This window comes from Chlorocebus sabaeus, chromosome 18 (genome assembly GCF_047675955.1).
Source record: "Chlorocebus sabaeus isolate Y175 chromosome 18, mChlSab1.0.hap1, whole genome shotgun sequence".
In the NCBI taxonomy this organism is placed as follows: domain Eukaryota; kingdom Metazoa; phylum Chordata; class Mammalia; order Primates; family Cercopithecidae; genus Chlorocebus; species Chlorocebus sabaeus.
Genome location: NC_132921.1, coordinates 22,089,417 through 22,106,629, shown reverse-complemented (window position 1 = coordinate 22,106,629; position 17,213 = coordinate 22,089,417). Strand labels below are relative to the sequence as shown.

The following is a 17,213-nucleotide window of genomic DNA, read 5'->3' as shown; positions in this document are numbered from 1 at the left end:
ACCACCAGCTTTTGTCAGTGGCTGTATGAGCGCAGGGAGGTCATTTGGAATTACAGGAGATGTACTGCGATCAGCAGAAGATTGCAAATTTGGGATTCTTAGACTAGAGGAGCAGAAGTAACTGAAGTTTGTTATATCACATGCTGGGCTAAGAGGCCAGTTGGTAGATTTAAAATTCCAATTTCATTGCTTTAATCTGATTCCATTCAAATTATGTTTTGAATTAGTAAGATACGTCCATTTGAAAACTTAAAAGATATTACATTGCAAATGTGCCCTGGTAACTGACTCCCATTAGTTATTTGTTGGATTTGTTCAGTTACTTGGGTACTATTTCCTAGGCAAAGTGCCCAGTAATACCTGGGTAAAAACAGTCAACTTTTTTCTCTATGTGCCTTAAACACTGCTTTACTCTGATGATTCGTTTTGATATATATATTCACAGTCACAGTTGTTTGTTAGAATATTATATTCTCTTCTACATCATTAGAACAAGGTAAATTCAAGAAACTATTCTTTTTAAGTGGCAGAAGACTTTTGACATAACTTTGAAGCCTTTTCAAATGTTTTTATCACTTATCAATTACCGACCGTCACTCAAACACTGCTAGTCCTTATTAAATCTTACTGAAAATTGCTTAGCATCATAAAGCCAAGTAGATTTGCCCCAAGAAAGAGCTCTCTGTTTTCTATTAATAGAAGAGCCTTGTTTACTCCTTCGTTTATATTATTATTATTCATTATATTGCTTTCAATAGGAGAATGTGTATTTAAGTAATTGTCAACTTAGTGTAGACATTTGGACTTTGCTGTCATTCAGTTGTAAATATTTGGCAGTTTTCATTTGATTTTTCTTCTTGACTTATAAATTATTTAAAATATGCTTTTTAGTTTCTAAGAGTATGGGAGGATTGTGCCTATTCATTTTTTTATTGAGTTTTAATTTTATCGCATTATGGTCAGAGAATATTGTCTATAGAATGTTTATTATTGGAAGTTGAAGCTTGATCACTTTTTGTAAATGTTCTTTTTCTGTTTAAAAAGAACGCGTATTGTGTCTCTGGTTGAATATAGAGTTCTTTATGTGTCCATTAGGTGAAGCCTGTGGTGTTCAAATTATCTACATTCTCTTTGCTGTTTTGCTGTTGGATCTAATCAGGATAGTTGTGTGGGTCTCCGTGGTGATTGTTGCTCTGTCGATGTTGTCTGAGATGTATGTAGCTACATTCTCTTTCTCTCTCTGTTCGTATTTGCTTAGCATATCTTTTCTCTCGCGTGGTATTTTATCTTCTTTCTTGCCTTTTATTCAATTGATAGAGTACTCTCTATTTGATTTTCTCTATGTGCTTGCAGGCTGTACTTTCTATTTCTATTCTTTTAGCTCTCACATTAAACTTTTTAACCAACATACTTGACTTAGGGTTAAAATGAATCACTGTCTGCTCTCCTTGCCATCAGGACCTCAGGGAACTTGAATGTCATTCTTCCCACTCCCATTTGCCACGTCATTGTTGGGTGGAATATTAAAACTACCTTGTCTTTAAACTTTCCTAATAGGCACATACTCATTAATATATTTTATTTTTTTTCTCCCTACTGTCCATACTGATTTAATTTTACCAAATGTAAACAAATTTCTTTGCCCACCATTGGTTCTCCCACCATGGGTCTTCCATCCATTTTTTTTCTGGGGTGAGTTTTGATCTTAGTGAAGTCTAGTACAGTTTATAGTTCTTAGTGTGTGGTCTGCGGACCAGAGTATCAGTATTGCCTGAGAGCTTGTTAGAAATGCAAGTTTTCAGTTCCTACCCCAGACCTACTGAATCAGCACCTCTGGGGGTGGGACAGCAGTCTTTGTTTTAACAGCTCTCCCCGGGATTCTGGTGCCCCCTCAGGTTTGAACACTTCTGCCCAGCAGCACTGCCAGTGACAGTCTGAGAGTGGTAATGTCTCTTAGTCTTTGACTCAGAAAGTGTCATTTGACCTCTCTGTTGAAAGTTCAGCTGATGATAGAAATCTTGGTTAAATTATTTTCCTTCAGTGCTTTGGAGATTCTCCTGCATGTCTTCTGGCCTCCATAAATGATGATAACAGGTTTGCTGTCAATCTCATTGTCATTTCTGTGTAGGTAAATGGCTCTGTTCTCTGGTGATTTTGAATTTTTATTTGTGTCTTAGATGTTTTACAATTTCACTATCATCATGTACCTATGTGTGGAGTCCTCTTAACTTGTCTTGCTTTGGACTCAGGCTTCTTCAATATGGGGATTGTGTCTTTCCTCTGTTCTGGAAAATTCTCACCTATTATTCCTTCACATATTGCATTTTTCCAATTCTCTGTCAGTATCTGTTTCTGTAACTCCTGTTGGACATTTACTTCTATTTCACATTGTCTGTTTTATCTCTTTTGTGTTTTCTGTCTCTCTCTCTCACTGCTGTATTGTGAGTTATTACTTAGCTCTTCCAGTTAATTCTTTAAGCTTTTTTGTAATCTGTTTATCAGTTCATTGTGTTTATTATTTCAGTGACTAAATTTAATCACTCAAAGTTTTATTTGGTCGTTTAAAATTTGCTTTTGTCTTCATAGTTATTCTGTCCTGTTCTCTTTATCTCTTTATTGATTTTTTGATGCTTTCATCTCTTTGTTATTTTTAAGATATTTATTTCTTAGCCTCTTTCAGATTATTCTATTATCTCTGATCCTAGGAGCATTAAATCTCCCACTACGTCTATAGACTCTCCTTAAGAGTGTAGATTATTGCCTAGTTCAGTTTATAATTTGTGTGTGTGTGTGTGTGTGTGTGTGTGTGTGTATACATGCATGCAAGAGGGAGAGAGAGAGTGTGAGCAAGCTCATTTTTTTTTCCTATGAGGCTTTTGTAAGTCCTGACCTGTATTTACTGTTAACTTCTTAGCTTGGGTTCATGCACCCCCAGTCAGTATAACTGTGGACCTCATACCCACTTTGGCACAGGCTTGGAGTATGGATTTATTACAGGTCTGTTTCTTTTTGTTTTTCTCCCATTTATGGTCCTGGACAGAAGGTAAGCTTCCTTGCAACTTCCCTGGTCCGGTGGGTAGAGTTTTATTGTCCCCTTTCCAGATGTTAGGTTTTAAACAATGACTGTTCTTTTCTCCATCATGTAGACCAAAGGCCAAGTTCTGTGTCCCCACGGGAGATTAAAACCAAAGATTAAAATCAGTGCCCACTGATTTCTCTAATTGTGAATCTTTCTGGTTACCTAGTACCTAGAGTTTCTCTTCCCACGTTTTAAAAATATCAGTGCTAAGTAGGCCTAGCATTTCTACATGTTTTTAGGGAAAGGGGACCCTTTCTGTGGCAGCTCAGTGTTACAGCATTCCTGTAAGTTAGCATGCTCTGTGTATAACAAGTATCACTAGTAGTAGCATTTAGTAAGTGCTGTTGGCACATGTTGCTGTCATGAACACTATCTCATGTTGTGTAACACCTTCATTTTTCCAGTAACTTTATAATCAGCTGATTTGAAACTCGCAGCCGTCCCCTCAGGTAGGCAGGGCAAATGTTGTTATTTCCAATTTGTCAGAAGCTCGGAAAGCTGATTCTGTTGCTGACAGTCCTTGCAAGGGTCGGAATCAGGACCAGAGCCCCAGATGCATTGGTGTCACTGATGTCCCCACAGCGGGCACGAGCCCTTCTGTGCAAGGAGCTCCAGTGTCACCTGGACAGTGATGATGTGAAAACATTTAGAACCGACTTACACAATAAGGCAGATTTTCATTCTGTACCCAAAACACGAACACAGATTTAATGCAGAGCAAAAAGGCTTTGATCAACGGACATGTTCATTTTTCACATAGACCTATTTTACAAGCTAAATTGTAAGCCAGAAAATGACATTCCAGATTTTCAAGTGAGAACAAATGATTTGGTCCACTTAAAAAAAAAAAAAAAAAAGGTACATGTAATCTCTTCAGAAGCTGCACTGGGAGGATGTTTGTCCTGGTACATTTTTAGAAACTTTTTAGGAAGAGAATGTAAAAACTTGCTCTTCTTATTCTATCATGAGAACTACCTCTGGAGAGGAAAGATAATGAGTACAGGAGGAAGACAGTGATTTTTCAGCTTTCACACATCATTCCCCAGAAGGAGAAAGGCCTCGACATTTCCACCCACACCTCCTCAGCCCCTGCCAGGAGACAGAGCAGGCGAGGGAATGGGCATCACAGGCCGAGGGCCACATGTTGAAATCTGCTCCTTAGGGAAGCTGTCATTTAAGACAGTCGAACTTGCATACATAGTGATGACTGTTTAAGCTTTTTTTCCAGCATTTTCAGGAGTAGGGGGAACTGTGATGTAACCATGATGTTTGGAGAACCCTCACGAAAACAGGAACAAACAAAAAATAATTGCTGGGAATCACAGACTTTCAGAAATAGAAGAGCCGAGTCACGTTTGTTCATCCAGTCAAATCCTTCCACTTAACAGTGAAGAAACTGCTTAGTAGAGAGAGTGTGTTGCAGAGCCAGCTGATGAGATCTACCTGAGAGTTCAGGCGTTCTAACGCTGGCAGGGGCAATGGAAGGAAGTCACTTTTTTAGTTCCTATGGGATCTTTTTTTTTTCCTCATGGCACTACCATGGTTTATTCATTGATTTCCAATTACGTGTTGCTCTCAGCAGCTTGTGAGCTCCAGGAGGGAACTGGGAAAGCTACCTTTGCTTTATGTACTGTTATTTTTCTGGCACCTAAAATGCCTTGCACAGAGTAGGTGCTCAAGAAGTGTCGGTTGAATGGATCAGAATGAACACCAGAAAGTGGGAAATAAACGAGAGAGGAAGTCTTAGTTTGTGACGCGATGTACTGTTGGTAGAGCAGAAAATATGATCTCTTTATTGGCTTATGTTGGAACATTGTATTCTTTTTCTTATTTTGGTAGTTGTCCAGTTATTAACAAATTTATACCTTGCCTAGACTCAGAATTGCTATGTGATTTCATCAGACTAAACACTGCCTAAAATAAATAGCATGTGAGGTCAAATCTGTTGTTCAGTGGAAAATCAAAGAAGACTGGCTTAAAAACTAAGAAAAGACCATAGGCAGTATAAATTGTCTATGGATTGCTCCTAAGCTATATAAAGATGATGTATGTATTGCTCTTGAATTACAGAGCGAAACACTGACATGTTCATTTTCTGGAAGAGTGGTTGTTTGTGGTGTTTCGGGTTAGTTTTTTATATAAACATGTCTTAAAACTATAAAGAAGGGAAGTTCATGTTCTTCATTTCTTCTCTTTCTGGTCAAGATAAATGTGGTAAAAGTGTAAGGTTTGGAGTCTGGAGATTTTAGACTAAGCATCAGTATATTTTGTTAACTTAGGCCAAAATGATAACAGCAGAAGTATTCTCTGCTGAAATTCATACTAGTGTCTAAAAAGCAATGAGTTGTTTTTGAGGCTGTCATAGTTAATATCTGTGTATATGCAAAAACCAGTCCTTTTTGCTTCATAAAAATATCGTTAAGCTTTTTCAGTAGCCAAAAGTCAGGGCTCTGACTCTAAGATACTATAAGCCACTTTACAACACAGCAAATAAAGATTATTTAAATGACTACATTAAGATGTTACTCCTTTCCCTGAAGAGAGATCACAACTTTTGAATGAGCATAGTTAATTCCTGAGCCCTCAACTGTGGTACCATCACTCTGTTTCATAGATAAAGCATTTGAGATTTAAGAAATCCTTGCCCAAGACCACTAAATATTAAGGGACAAACCTTCTGACTCCTAAATTGAGGATTTTTTGAGAATGCCATCTGCCTGATTTTATATTCCTTGATAAGAGTGTCAGTTCACTTCCCTTTCTGCTCATTGTACTTCCCCACAAAAATTTGTTAAATCATAACGAGACTTTTCCAAATGCCAGCATAGGTCGTTCTGGAGTTGTATGTTAAAAGTATCTATCCAATAACTCTTACCTAAACCACAGCAAAAAAGAAAAACAGAAGCACCCTGACTCACATTCTGACAAAAGTCACTTGGAAACCGTGTTTAGTTTGTGTAGCATATCCCTAAATGGTTTCCCAAATGCAGTATAGCTGTTTTCAGGGGTGAAAGCCACACTCAAAGCTGATTAGTCCTCATCAGTTCTAGGACTTTCCCCTGTGCTGTGTAGACATGATCTGATTTTTCCATGGATAATCTGAGAAGTGAGAATTTACGGTTTATGATTCATGAAATTCTCTTGAATGTTGCCTAAGTATACATAAAATTTCAAGTGTATTGTTTGCATTATCTATATTCATAAATTTATCTTCCAGGCCGTTCCTTACTCCAGAGAGTTTAAGCAGAAATATGACTACTTCAGGAAGAAATTAAAGAAACCTGTGAGTAATCATGCCTTCCAAAAATGCTTTGTGTTAGTCATTTGTAAGTTACCACAGTTACTTCAGTGAGAACAACTTGGTTGTTACTTTTATATGAATGCTAAAAATATTACCTTCCTTTTCTCACTGCACTTTGATCCTCCTGGTTCTGAAATCTGAATTTTCTTTTTAACAGAAATGGTAAGTGAAGATTAACTCAGTATTACGTATCAAATCACCTAAAGGGTAATTTCGTATGTCATACATAAAAAGACAGGAACGATTTTTATGGGATATGAAATAATTCAGAACCCTAGTCGCAAAATCTGGGGAAACCCATTCAGTTATGCACAGTTATCATATTTAATAAACCTGGATCCCAGTTAGAAGAATGTTCAGGTCCTTCCTTGCAAATGCAAAAGCTTAGTTTCAGCTACAATATTTATAATATAAAGTTGTATTTAATTATAATAATTGGCAGTACTAGGTGCAAATGTAATTTTCTGCTTGTAATTATCCCTGGCAGCTTCAAACCTAGAAACTCTAAACATTTTTATGGACAGTGTTCTAAATTATAACATTATATTTTCTAATGACACACCACCCCCAAATTGTTCAACATTGCATCTTCTGTTTTACTTTCCAATTCCTCCTTAGCAGTTTTCTCTTTGGTTTTCTCCATCACTATGGTTACACCTCTAGGGAGGGGAGAGAATCAGCTGCAGCTCAGACCCCCTCCGGTGGCCTGGGCTCTGTTGCCATTTCTCCCTGCCTCCTCCCCTCAGCCGGTTCTTCCTGCCCAGGACATCTCTGGATGGGGCACAATCTCTGATCTCATTTAGGAGTTTTGGTCTCTGTTCCGAAGTCCTGATTCAAGAGCTCATGGATAACTACTATTGAAATGATTATTTGCCTTCAAAACTCAGATGAATACCAAAAATTCCACAATTTTCTTTGTGAGTCACGTCCCCTGGTGATGATAATGACTTTGTGGTCATCACCCAGGCTCTCTGACTCTCACATAGCAATGTCTGCTACCCGGAAACCATCTCTGCAGATTCATTCTTAGAGCCAGACCAAGCCTGGATTGCCTCTTTGCAGGAGGCAGCTGCCACAGCCTTGGTCAAGTGTTTTGTTATTTTCATGTCAGCAAACCATGCTTTGGGCTGCTTTCCCCACACTTGGCATAATCAGGGTCCCACTCCCCATGGCTACAAAATGGACTTGAGGCACCGTGGATTATATCTACCACCTCGCAGCCCTGCCGGAGTTGAGCATGGCCCCAACCTGGCCAGGTGGGGATTATTATAGGTTTTGATTACCTGGGCTAAAGTCTCTTGAGAGAAGCAACAGATACAGTTGACTGCCTTTCAGTTGCCATATGCTGGAGGAGTGCCCACAGTTGTTTATGAAAGGGGGTGAGGAGGCTGTTCTCCTTCGCAGCAGAGCTTCTGACTTTCCTGAGCATCGCTAGTGGATGCTGTGTGTCCATCGTGACACAGCGAGGCTTCCTGTCTGCAAGGGAAAGCCCCTGAAGGAGAGAATCTCAACTGGAACCATTTGTCACTGCCCGTTTCTTTGAGGACTGCCAACTTTCCTACCCTTGGTGGTTGTTTTTATTGGAAAACAAAGTGTGTATTTACTGTATGTGTTTTCTTTTGTCTTTTGTGTAGGCTGATATCCCCAATAGGTTTGAAATGAAACTTCACAGAAATAACATATTTGAGGAGTCCTATCGGAGAATTATGTCCGTGAAAAGACCAGATGTCCTAAAAGCTAGACTGTGGATTGAGTTTGAATCAGAGAAAGGTCTTGACTACGGGGGTGTGGCCAGAGAATGGTTCTTCTTACTGTCCAAAGAGATGTTCAACCCCTACTACGGCCTCTTTGAGTACTCTGCCACGTAAGTATATGGCCACACCCAGAGTGTGTCCCCCACTGAGACAGTTGTATGAATTTAAACAGAATGAAAGAATAAGCAGCTCACCAGTTCAAGATGCAGTAAGTCTGTTGAGTTTATTCTCTCCTCACCCCACAGTCACTTGCAAGTCTAGAACAGGTTCTGACTCTACATGGTGAAATAGTGTACTCTGTGAACATCTAACGTTGATTTTTTTTTTTTTTGTTACCTAATGGGTTCATGGAGTTGAAATTGAAAACGTGGATAATTATGATAAGGAACAGGAGGCAGTTTTCATTTGCAGTGTTCAAAAGGAGTATTTGTCAATGTTAGAATTCAAAAAAAAAGGAGGTGTTTTTGGAACAAGAGTTGTTTCCGCGGTCTCTGTGTAAAGGCAAATTGTAAGGACTTTGAGGACCTAGGACCATGCCCTGCTCCTGTAAGGAAAGAATCAGGTTTCCCCTTGCATTAGGATTTCGTCATTGCCGGGCTTGGAAACTGAGGCAGACTAAATTGCTTTCTGAGCAACCAAAGGCTGGCTACTTCCAGGCCAACCATTCCTTGTTCTGAATCCTCCAAGGGTTAGGCTGGACCCAAGCCCTCAGTAGAATAGTCATTGACCTTGCTGAAGGGCATTTATCATCACTTTAACCCTGGGCTCTAAGGGGATGTGGGTTCCCCCACATGTCCCACGTGGTACCAATCTCCTGGGGCCTCATTTGGAAGGCAACCTCAGTGCATTCTTCTCAGTTGCTCTAGCCAAGAAGTGCCCAGTTGGTCTGTTGTTATTATTTCTGAGTCCCATGAGAAAGCCCACTGTGTACAATTTATCCAACTACTGAAGGTGGAGGGCAGGGTGGGGAGAGACAGGATCTGTACCTGTCCTCCACATTTTCAAAGATACCCCCCTGGAGGAAACTGTCTGTGACCCCAGTTTGAAAACCACTGATCCGCATGATTGTGAACCAAGCAAGGTCATTTGGACAAATCTAAACATTTGCAGGTTTGCATCATTGAGAGAGCCATATCCTGTTCCTAATCGCCTTGAGGCCTTTTCAGGGCAGAGTAGTGGTCAGAAGACAGACCAAGGGTTGGGCCCATAGCAGTCATCTTATGGCCAAGCCAAAAGCCTCTGGAAGGAGTTAACCTTCCCTCATCACAGACACGACCTAAAGTACTCACATCATTGGGAATCCCTGCACAGCCCCTTTATTATGTGGAGTTTCTTATCTCCCCCAAGATATTTGGCTGAACCATATGAAATAGACACTTTGTGGGTCAAACACAGTCAAACATCAGCAGTTTCTTATGGTTTAATTGACGTTAGAGTACACATGCATCAGCTTCCATGGTGGGTCATGGTTGAGCATGTGGTAAGTCAGGTCCTCTAGCCCACACCTTTTCCCACTAGGTACCGAATGCTCGCAAGGACACTGTGGAAATTGAGTGACAGGTGGCAAAGAAATATGCAAAATCTTGCATTTGAAAATATGATTGGTCTTTTCTTCTCTTTCTCCTCAAAAGGGACAACTACACCCTTCAGATCAACCCTAATTCAGGCCTCTGTAATGAAGATCATTTGTCCTACTTCACTTTTATTGGAAGAGTTGCTGGTCTGGCCGTATTTCATGGAAAGCTCTTAGATGGTAAGTCTTGAAGTAATAAAAATAGGTCAGTGCCGCTTGTGGTTTGCTGGTGTCTTATCTTTCGCATCATGAGTTTTTAAGCAAAAGCTTCACTGGTTTACTCATAAAGTATTTTTATGTTTTGCCCATAATGGATGTGCTTTTCTCTGGTAGCTTATTTTGGGCACTGAAGACATAATGTCTACACACAGTTAAAAACAAAAGTTTTCTTTTTAACTTCATTGTAAAGCACAGAACATTATGTATTTATACATTTGTATGTTTTCTGGAATAACTTTACTGAAAGCAAGATTTGATAACAGATGGAAAAACTCGTTGAAAAGTTAATTAAAATGATCTCATCCATCTATATTGTGTGATTATTGCATTTGTCCCCAAATTATTTTTTTAATTTGAAGGGACTAAATAGTTTCAAAATAATGTTGCCACTCAGCTAAGACATTAACCCTGAAACAAATAACACAAAATAATTTTATTCTTATATAAAGCATGTAAATCATGGAAGAATTTCAAGATACCTTGAAAGTTAGAAGTCAAACCCTCTACCTGGCATTATCTATAGGCTTGGAGACTTCTAAAAGATTTGACCAATTCAAAATAGTGTCCTTAAGAAAACACTACAGAAATCATCAGTGAGGAAAAAGCATCAGAAATATTTTTTAAGAGCTTGGAGGTAGAGTGGTTGAGGATGGGAAGAGGGAGAGTAGAATTTGAGATTAACATTGCAATAACTTACAAGAAAGATATTTCCAAGGGAACTGTGTTCATTGCATTTATGGAGCCCTAGCTATTCTAATAAATAATTTGTATACCCTCTGTACTTTTCCCATGAATATGTTTTTACTGTTAATTGGTAGCTGATATTGATGCTGTGATTTTAATGCTTTATTTGGTGGGAGGGTGACAGTAAACACTTTTTTTCCTCTAGAAGGAAACTAAATCACATACTCTTTCCATGTATGTATAGTGTGAATATATTTTAATTTCCAGCTTTGTAGTCTTGCCACAGATTATTTCAGCCTGCTCAAATTCACTCCAACTTTCTCAGAAGGTCAGTTTAGTCACCATTTGCAAGTGAGAAGATGCTGTTAGTTGCTACAGCGTCTTTAATACTCTCTGTAACAGGGGGTATTAGAGAAGCACAAGATACGATCCTGACCTTAGTCAGCTTATATTTTAGTGGGGGGAAAAGAGATGAGAACAAAACCAGAAGAATCACAGTGATAGTGTCCGAGCAGAAGGGAACACATTGAGTCCTCAGAAGAGAAAGTGACTTGGCCGGCGGCTCAGGGAATCTTTCCCAGGAAGAGCTACACCTCGGAGGTGGGGTAGCATTTGAGCATTCAGAGGCTAGGATCATTTCAGATGAGTGAGGACTGGCCCAGAGTCAAGGCTCTGTGGAAGGAGATGGGCAGAAGCAAGAACCAGGGTCTCTAGGAGCTGGCTAAAGTGACCCCCATGAGAGTGATCACGATATAAACCTGGAATTGCACATTTAAGCGTCCACGTGCGCATAGATGGGCCTAGTCAGCAGTGTCTTCAAATTTCCCACACATGGGAATGTCCCTGTCGGCAGGGCTCATTCTGCACATCTGTCCACTGCGCCCCCTGGTCGGCTTCATGCTTTTACTTCCCCAGACACTGGAGTCTATTGGAGCCTTTATGGGGCCACGCTGAGCCGGGGAGAGTTGGCCTGTGCTGCAGAGGGTTGGTGCCTGGTGGGGGGATAAAGGAGCAGAAGCAGGAGCCTGGGGTGCCAGGTCTGGTGTGGTCAGGGCCCCCTTTGAGGAGGCGTGTGATGCCTTTAGATCAGGTCAAATGGAGGCCCCTGCAGGACGCCTGCATGGGGTGAGGTCAAGCTCGCTGCTGTTGCCTCCCTGAGGCCTCTGCCGTCCCTCCCCGGGCGGTTACAGAGGCCCTCTCCGTGGCCTCCCCGATTTCCAACCTGTCCCCTTCCTGTGCTTTCTCCCCATCGCTGCCCGAGCAATGATAACAAAAGACAGATGGAATTTCACCTGGTCTTTCATTGACACACCCACCACTGCCCTCAGCACCCCAACTCTCCAGCACCCCATGTGGGCTGTGCACTGCCAGCCCCTCCTCTGGCCTGTCTACCCGCCCTGGCAAACTGCTGGCGAGTCCCCAGGCTTGTTGCTCTGCTTAGTGTACCCTTTTCTTCCCCAGTTCCTATGCCTGATTTGCACTGTGGACTCTGCTTGACCTTGAAGCTCATCTGTCACCTTCCAGAGGCCTTTCTGGCCCCACTCTGCTGCGCCGTCTCTCTTAGCGCAGCCGCCCTCCTCTTGCCACTCTCCCCCTGATCTCGCCGCCTCACTTGTGCGATACTGCAGAAGGCCCTTGGTTACTCCATCGTGGTTTCTCATTTACATTGAAAGCCAGTTAATCTTTTCTTTCGTGCTCTGATAACGTAGCAGTATCAAAGACCTGAAATTAAACCCAGTGTTTACCGTATTTTAGGTTTCTTCATTAGACCATTTTACAAGATGATGTTGGGAAAGCAGATAACCCTGAATGACATGGAATCTGTGGTGAGTAAATGCAGGTCACACAGTGGCCGTCACCAGGCACTTGTGTCTTATGGGAAGGTATTGGAGAGTCATGTTTGTAGTCTCAGCCACTTTTATGGGTGTTGCATTCCATGTGAACAACAGGAGACATTTAATTGCTTGAAAAGTTCATTGATCTGTCTAATTCTTGTAATAAGTAAATATTATTGTTCACATTTCCTGGGACCATGGTACCTAGGGTGGATACATCCAAATCCCAGTTGCCTCTGCTTACCCAGCACAGGACTCGTGTGAACTTACTAAATCCAAGAGACAGCTGAAGATCTATGGTAGCCTGTGTTTCCCATAAAAACTGCTGCTACTGAATGTTTAGAGCTTCATCCGCTCTCCCTCTGTTTCCTGACCTCATAAAAATGGCAGAGGCAAAGGTCAAAGCAATAGGAAGAATATCAGGCAGACATCCTAGACATGGATGAGTGACGCCACAGCTCAGACAAGTGAACACTTGAGACGTTCTCCAAGTAGTGATTTGGGTTTTCATGTTGCATTTAACATTAATTTTACCTAGACCATTTTAGAGTTGGAAGGATTTTTTTTTTTTTTTTTTTTTTTTTTTTTTTTTGAGACGAAGTCTTGCTCTGTCGCCCAGGCTGGAGTACAATGGCGCGATCTTGGCTCACTGCAACCTCTGCCTCCCGGGTTCAAGCGATTCCCCTGCCTCAGCCAAGTAGCTGGGATTACAGGCACACGCCACCATGCCCGGCTAATTTTTTTTTTTTTTTTGGTACTTTAGTAGAGACAAGGTTTCACCATGGTGGCCAGGATGGTCTCGATCTCCTGACCTCATGATCCTCCTGCCTCATTCTCCCAAAGTGCTGGGTTACAGGCATGACCAACCACGCCCAGCCAGGATTTTCTGTAAAACAAAAATTGATGTTCTTCTTATAATATACTTCTGCTTCTCTTTTTCTTTTAATATACCTATACCCCACATCCTCCTCCAGAGTGTATGGGTGTTTGCCCACACACCAGCGCACACACGGGCCACTGGGAAGCGTGTTTGTCCATTTGGGGCATTTGCAGCTCATTCGTGTTTGCTCACTTGAGTTAAAAAGCCCCTGCATGACGTCACCTGGCTGTGATACCAACTATATCTTGGGCACAGTTGGGTAGATGAGCTGTGTCCTCGGCCCTGACCAGTGCTGACTCAGTGTTTCTGTTCCTCCTCGTATGAAAGGAGAGGAAGAGGCCAGCAGTGCCCTTGAATCCGCTACTGGTTTGCCAGTCATGGTGGGTTGGGTGCACACCTGTGATTCCAGTCTCCACTTTCACCTTGTATTTGTGCTTTCTGCTGCTTCATCATACAGTGATGAAGAGCATAGCATACATCATACATCATAAAGAGCACAGCAGTTTCTCTTAATGTCTAACTTTATACCACATGCTGACAGTTAGTGCCTAAAATACAGTGCATGTATTATTTTTACCCTCTTCACAGCCCATCGTGTCCCCAGCAGGAGAGACCGTGGAGGGACCAGGGACAGGCGCTTAAGCCTGTGACTGCTCCTCTGGATTCTGAAACCAGAGCGGCCACCCTTTTTGCTAACATTAACCTGGAGAGTGATCAAAGCGCAGGAAAGGGGATAACTTAAAACTATTGGTGTTTCTTAGTTGGAACATTATTTTACTTATTTATTTTTTTGGAGATAGAATCTTATTCTGTTTGCCAGGCTGGAGTGCAGTGACACAACCATAGTTCACTACAGCCTCCATCTCCTGGCACAAGCAATCCTCCTGTCTCAGCCTCCCAAGTAGCTAGGACCACAGGCACACACCACCATCCCTAGCTAATTTTTTATTTTTTTGTAGACATGGCGTCTCGTTATGTTGCTTAGGCTAGTCTTGAACTCCAAGCCTCAAGCCCTCCTCCTACCTCAGCCTCCCAAAGCCAAGGATTGCAGGATTATAGGCATGAGCCACCAAGCCCAGCCTAGAACGTTCTTTATCCTTCCTATTTTCCTCAGATATTTTCACTCTTTTTTAAAACTTTATTTATTTTTTATAAAGACAGGGTCTCACTATGTTGCCCAGGCTGGTCTCTTTAACTCCTGGACTCAAGTGATCCTCCCACCTTGGCCTCCCAAAGTGCTGGAATTACAGCCATGGTATTTTCACTCTAAAATGATAGAAAGTATATTGACCAGCCTGGCCAATGTGGCCAAACCCCCATCTCTACTAAAAATACAAAAATTAACCAGGTGTGGTGGCACACGCCCGTAATCCTAGCTACTCAGGAGGCTAAGGCGGGAGAATCACTGGAACCCAGGAGGCAAAGGTTGCAGTGAGCCAAGGTCACGCCACTGCACTCCAGCCTGGGTGACAAGAGCGAAACTCCATCTCAAAAAAAAAGAAAGAAAGGAAAAAAGAAAGTACACTGATGTCTGTATGTTAAATTTTGTAGACCAGTACAGCAGCTCCATGCACCATCCAGAGTAGATACCTCCCACTGTGCATCACCAAGGACAGGATTTAACTGCAAGCCCATTACAACTAAAGCAGTTTGTTTGTTTATATTTCAAACTAAAGAGGAAGGTTTGGTTTAGGTGGAGCAGGAAACATTGCATTAGTAACATATTTCTTGAGCATCCTGCACAGGATTACATTAGAATGTAATTAAAGAAGCCAAACAAGTTTGTATTTCGGGGAAAAAAAATGCTGAATTTTCACTCCTGTGTCATTCTGTAGGATAGTGAATATTACAACTCTTTGAAATGGATCCTGGAGAATGACCCTACTGAGCTGGACCTCATGTTCTGCATAGATGAAGAAAACTTTGGACAGGTACGTGTGGGTAACCCTGGGAACTCTTCTTTCGCTTTCAAGGGGCACTTTCTTCTTGACAGATTGTAACACAACTTTGCTGGACAATCGGAAAGAACCAGCAGGAGCTGCAGGTGTTGATTTTCATCTCATTGCAGCAGCACCTTCTTGTCATGCCAGGAAGCCACACTCCAATTACAACCATTTCTCTCTTCCAGCAAAGTTACAGAAATTCCAAGAGGCCTTGGGGGCCTGAACCGGCACCTCTTCTAATCCAAAGCAAATGTGAATGTTTCATTTGTACCTCAGTTTTAGAATTTAGGTACTTAAAAAAATAGTGCGATTGTTGACTTAACAATGTAAATACATGACCAGGAGTGGATGATGTTGGAAGGGCCATTGGTTTTTCTCTCTGTTTTATGGTTCTGTTGTGATGGCGACATTTGTCTTGTAGGGCTCAGCATGGCATGCTCAGGTTTTTCTACCATTCCATCTGCTTTGCCCCCACGCTGTTACTCAGGCTGGATTAATCCTCAGAGTCAATTTCAGACTGGTCAGCAGGGATTTGGATGGGCCACTAAAAGTGGATTTCAAAGATCAAGTTGCCTGCTTGGAATTCTCTTCACCCTAAGGATCTATACGATGTATCTGTCTCAAATCTGAAGCCTTTGCTTCGTCTGCCACTCAGTAATAATGGTGCAGCTTGGGAGGTGTTCTCAGGATATTCTCCGACCCTGGTACCTGTCCTTCCACAAAAGCCCCGAGGTGTTTCCCATCTCTTAGACTAAATCTCCATGGCTATGAAATTAATTAGACCATAGAACTAATTGTGATGGTTGCCCTCTGAAAAATGAAATAGACGTGTTCTTTATTGCTAGATGTCAAAGATTGCTAGAGAATCTTTGAGAAAAGTAGCTGATGCCACTAGATATAAAGGATTTAATGACTGAGGGTAAAAATTGTTGGATAAGAAAATAATCACATGAATATCACAATCACTTGTTATTCCCATGTCCTGTGTTTGAGCCAGGAAACTTCAGTCTCTAGTGTGAGTCCTGGCATGGGTGGAACTTGGGGAGTCCATAGTGCCCCTCAGTGGCTGGGCGAGGCTCAGAGAAGGACTTCAGGCACCAGAGGCAAGAGACCTTGTGGCTTAATGTAAATGATCAAGTCCTTTAAAAGTCTCCTTTTGTCCCGCCTCCCCTTCCACCCCCCCGTGTTGTGCTTTATGCCTAAGAATCCTTACAGACGGACGGACACTGTTCTCCTGCACGGGGACCTTGTGATGGATCAGGGAGGGGTCTTTTCAGCTATTGCCCCTCTGGGTCTCCAGCAGCCTCCCCAGGACCAAGAACACTGGGTGTCTCCAGCCCTGTCTGCCTCCTTCCTCTGCTGCCTTTGACATGAATGGCTTACTCCCCTCAGAGACGCCTGCAAGGCACAGTGCCTTTCACTCGGGGCTCTCACCCCTCCCCTCTGGTCTGTAGTCCCCTGGAAGTGCATGGTCCTCTGCTGGCCCTGTGGATGCAGGTGTCACCCTGCCAGCTGTCCTACACCTGCTGTTTTTTTGTCTTACCCTTGCCATCTGGATGTCCTCATCCTGCCCTTGGCTCCAGCTGCTTCCGTCTCCGTTCACCACCAGCCTCTTATCTCAGGCCCACATCTGCCTTCCAGCCTCCAGAATTCCCTGGACTAACAGCCTCCTCATCTGCTTCTCCTGAGAGGTTCACAGGTCCTAGTGCTAAAGCCACTTTTTCCTCCCCAGCCCCCACGTCGGTTATGGTCTCATCAGTGCCACCACTGTCGCCTCCCACCTGACCCTTGGGCGTCCCCTCAGAATCTCCCTCTCTCCTCATGCCATCTCCCCGTGCCCAGGTTTGCTGTGCCCCGTGACTCCCTGTCCTTGACACGTCCCTGTCTGTGCTCTCCCCTAGCCCATGCCCCGATCGCTTCTTGACGGCTGTTCTCACAGCCTCCT

At 42.4% G+C, this 17,213-nt stretch overlaps 1 protein-coding gene across 4 annotated transcripts in view; it reads left to right on the top strand.

Moving 5' to 3' along the window:
* NEDD4L (NEDD4 like E3 ubiquitin protein ligase) overlaps window positions 1-17,213 on the top strand; it is a 358,982-nt gene that overhangs the window by 319,649 nt on the left and 22,120 nt on the right. For all 4 annotated transcript variants that reach the window (XM_073006275.1, XM_073006274.1, XM_008013964.3 and 1 more), the window contains 5 exons: window positions 6,297-6,362; window positions 8,015-8,244; window positions 9,766-9,887; window positions 12,366-12,436; window positions 15,161-15,256. In XM_073006275.1, coding sequence (XP_072862376.1) covers window positions 6,297-6,362; window positions 8,015-8,244; window positions 9,766-9,887; window positions 12,366-12,436; window positions 15,161-15,256 — 585 coding nt within the window. The remainder of the gene's footprint in view (window positions 1-6,296; window positions 6,363-8,014; window positions 8,245-9,765; window positions 9,888-12,365; window positions 12,437-15,160; window positions 15,257-17,213) is intronic.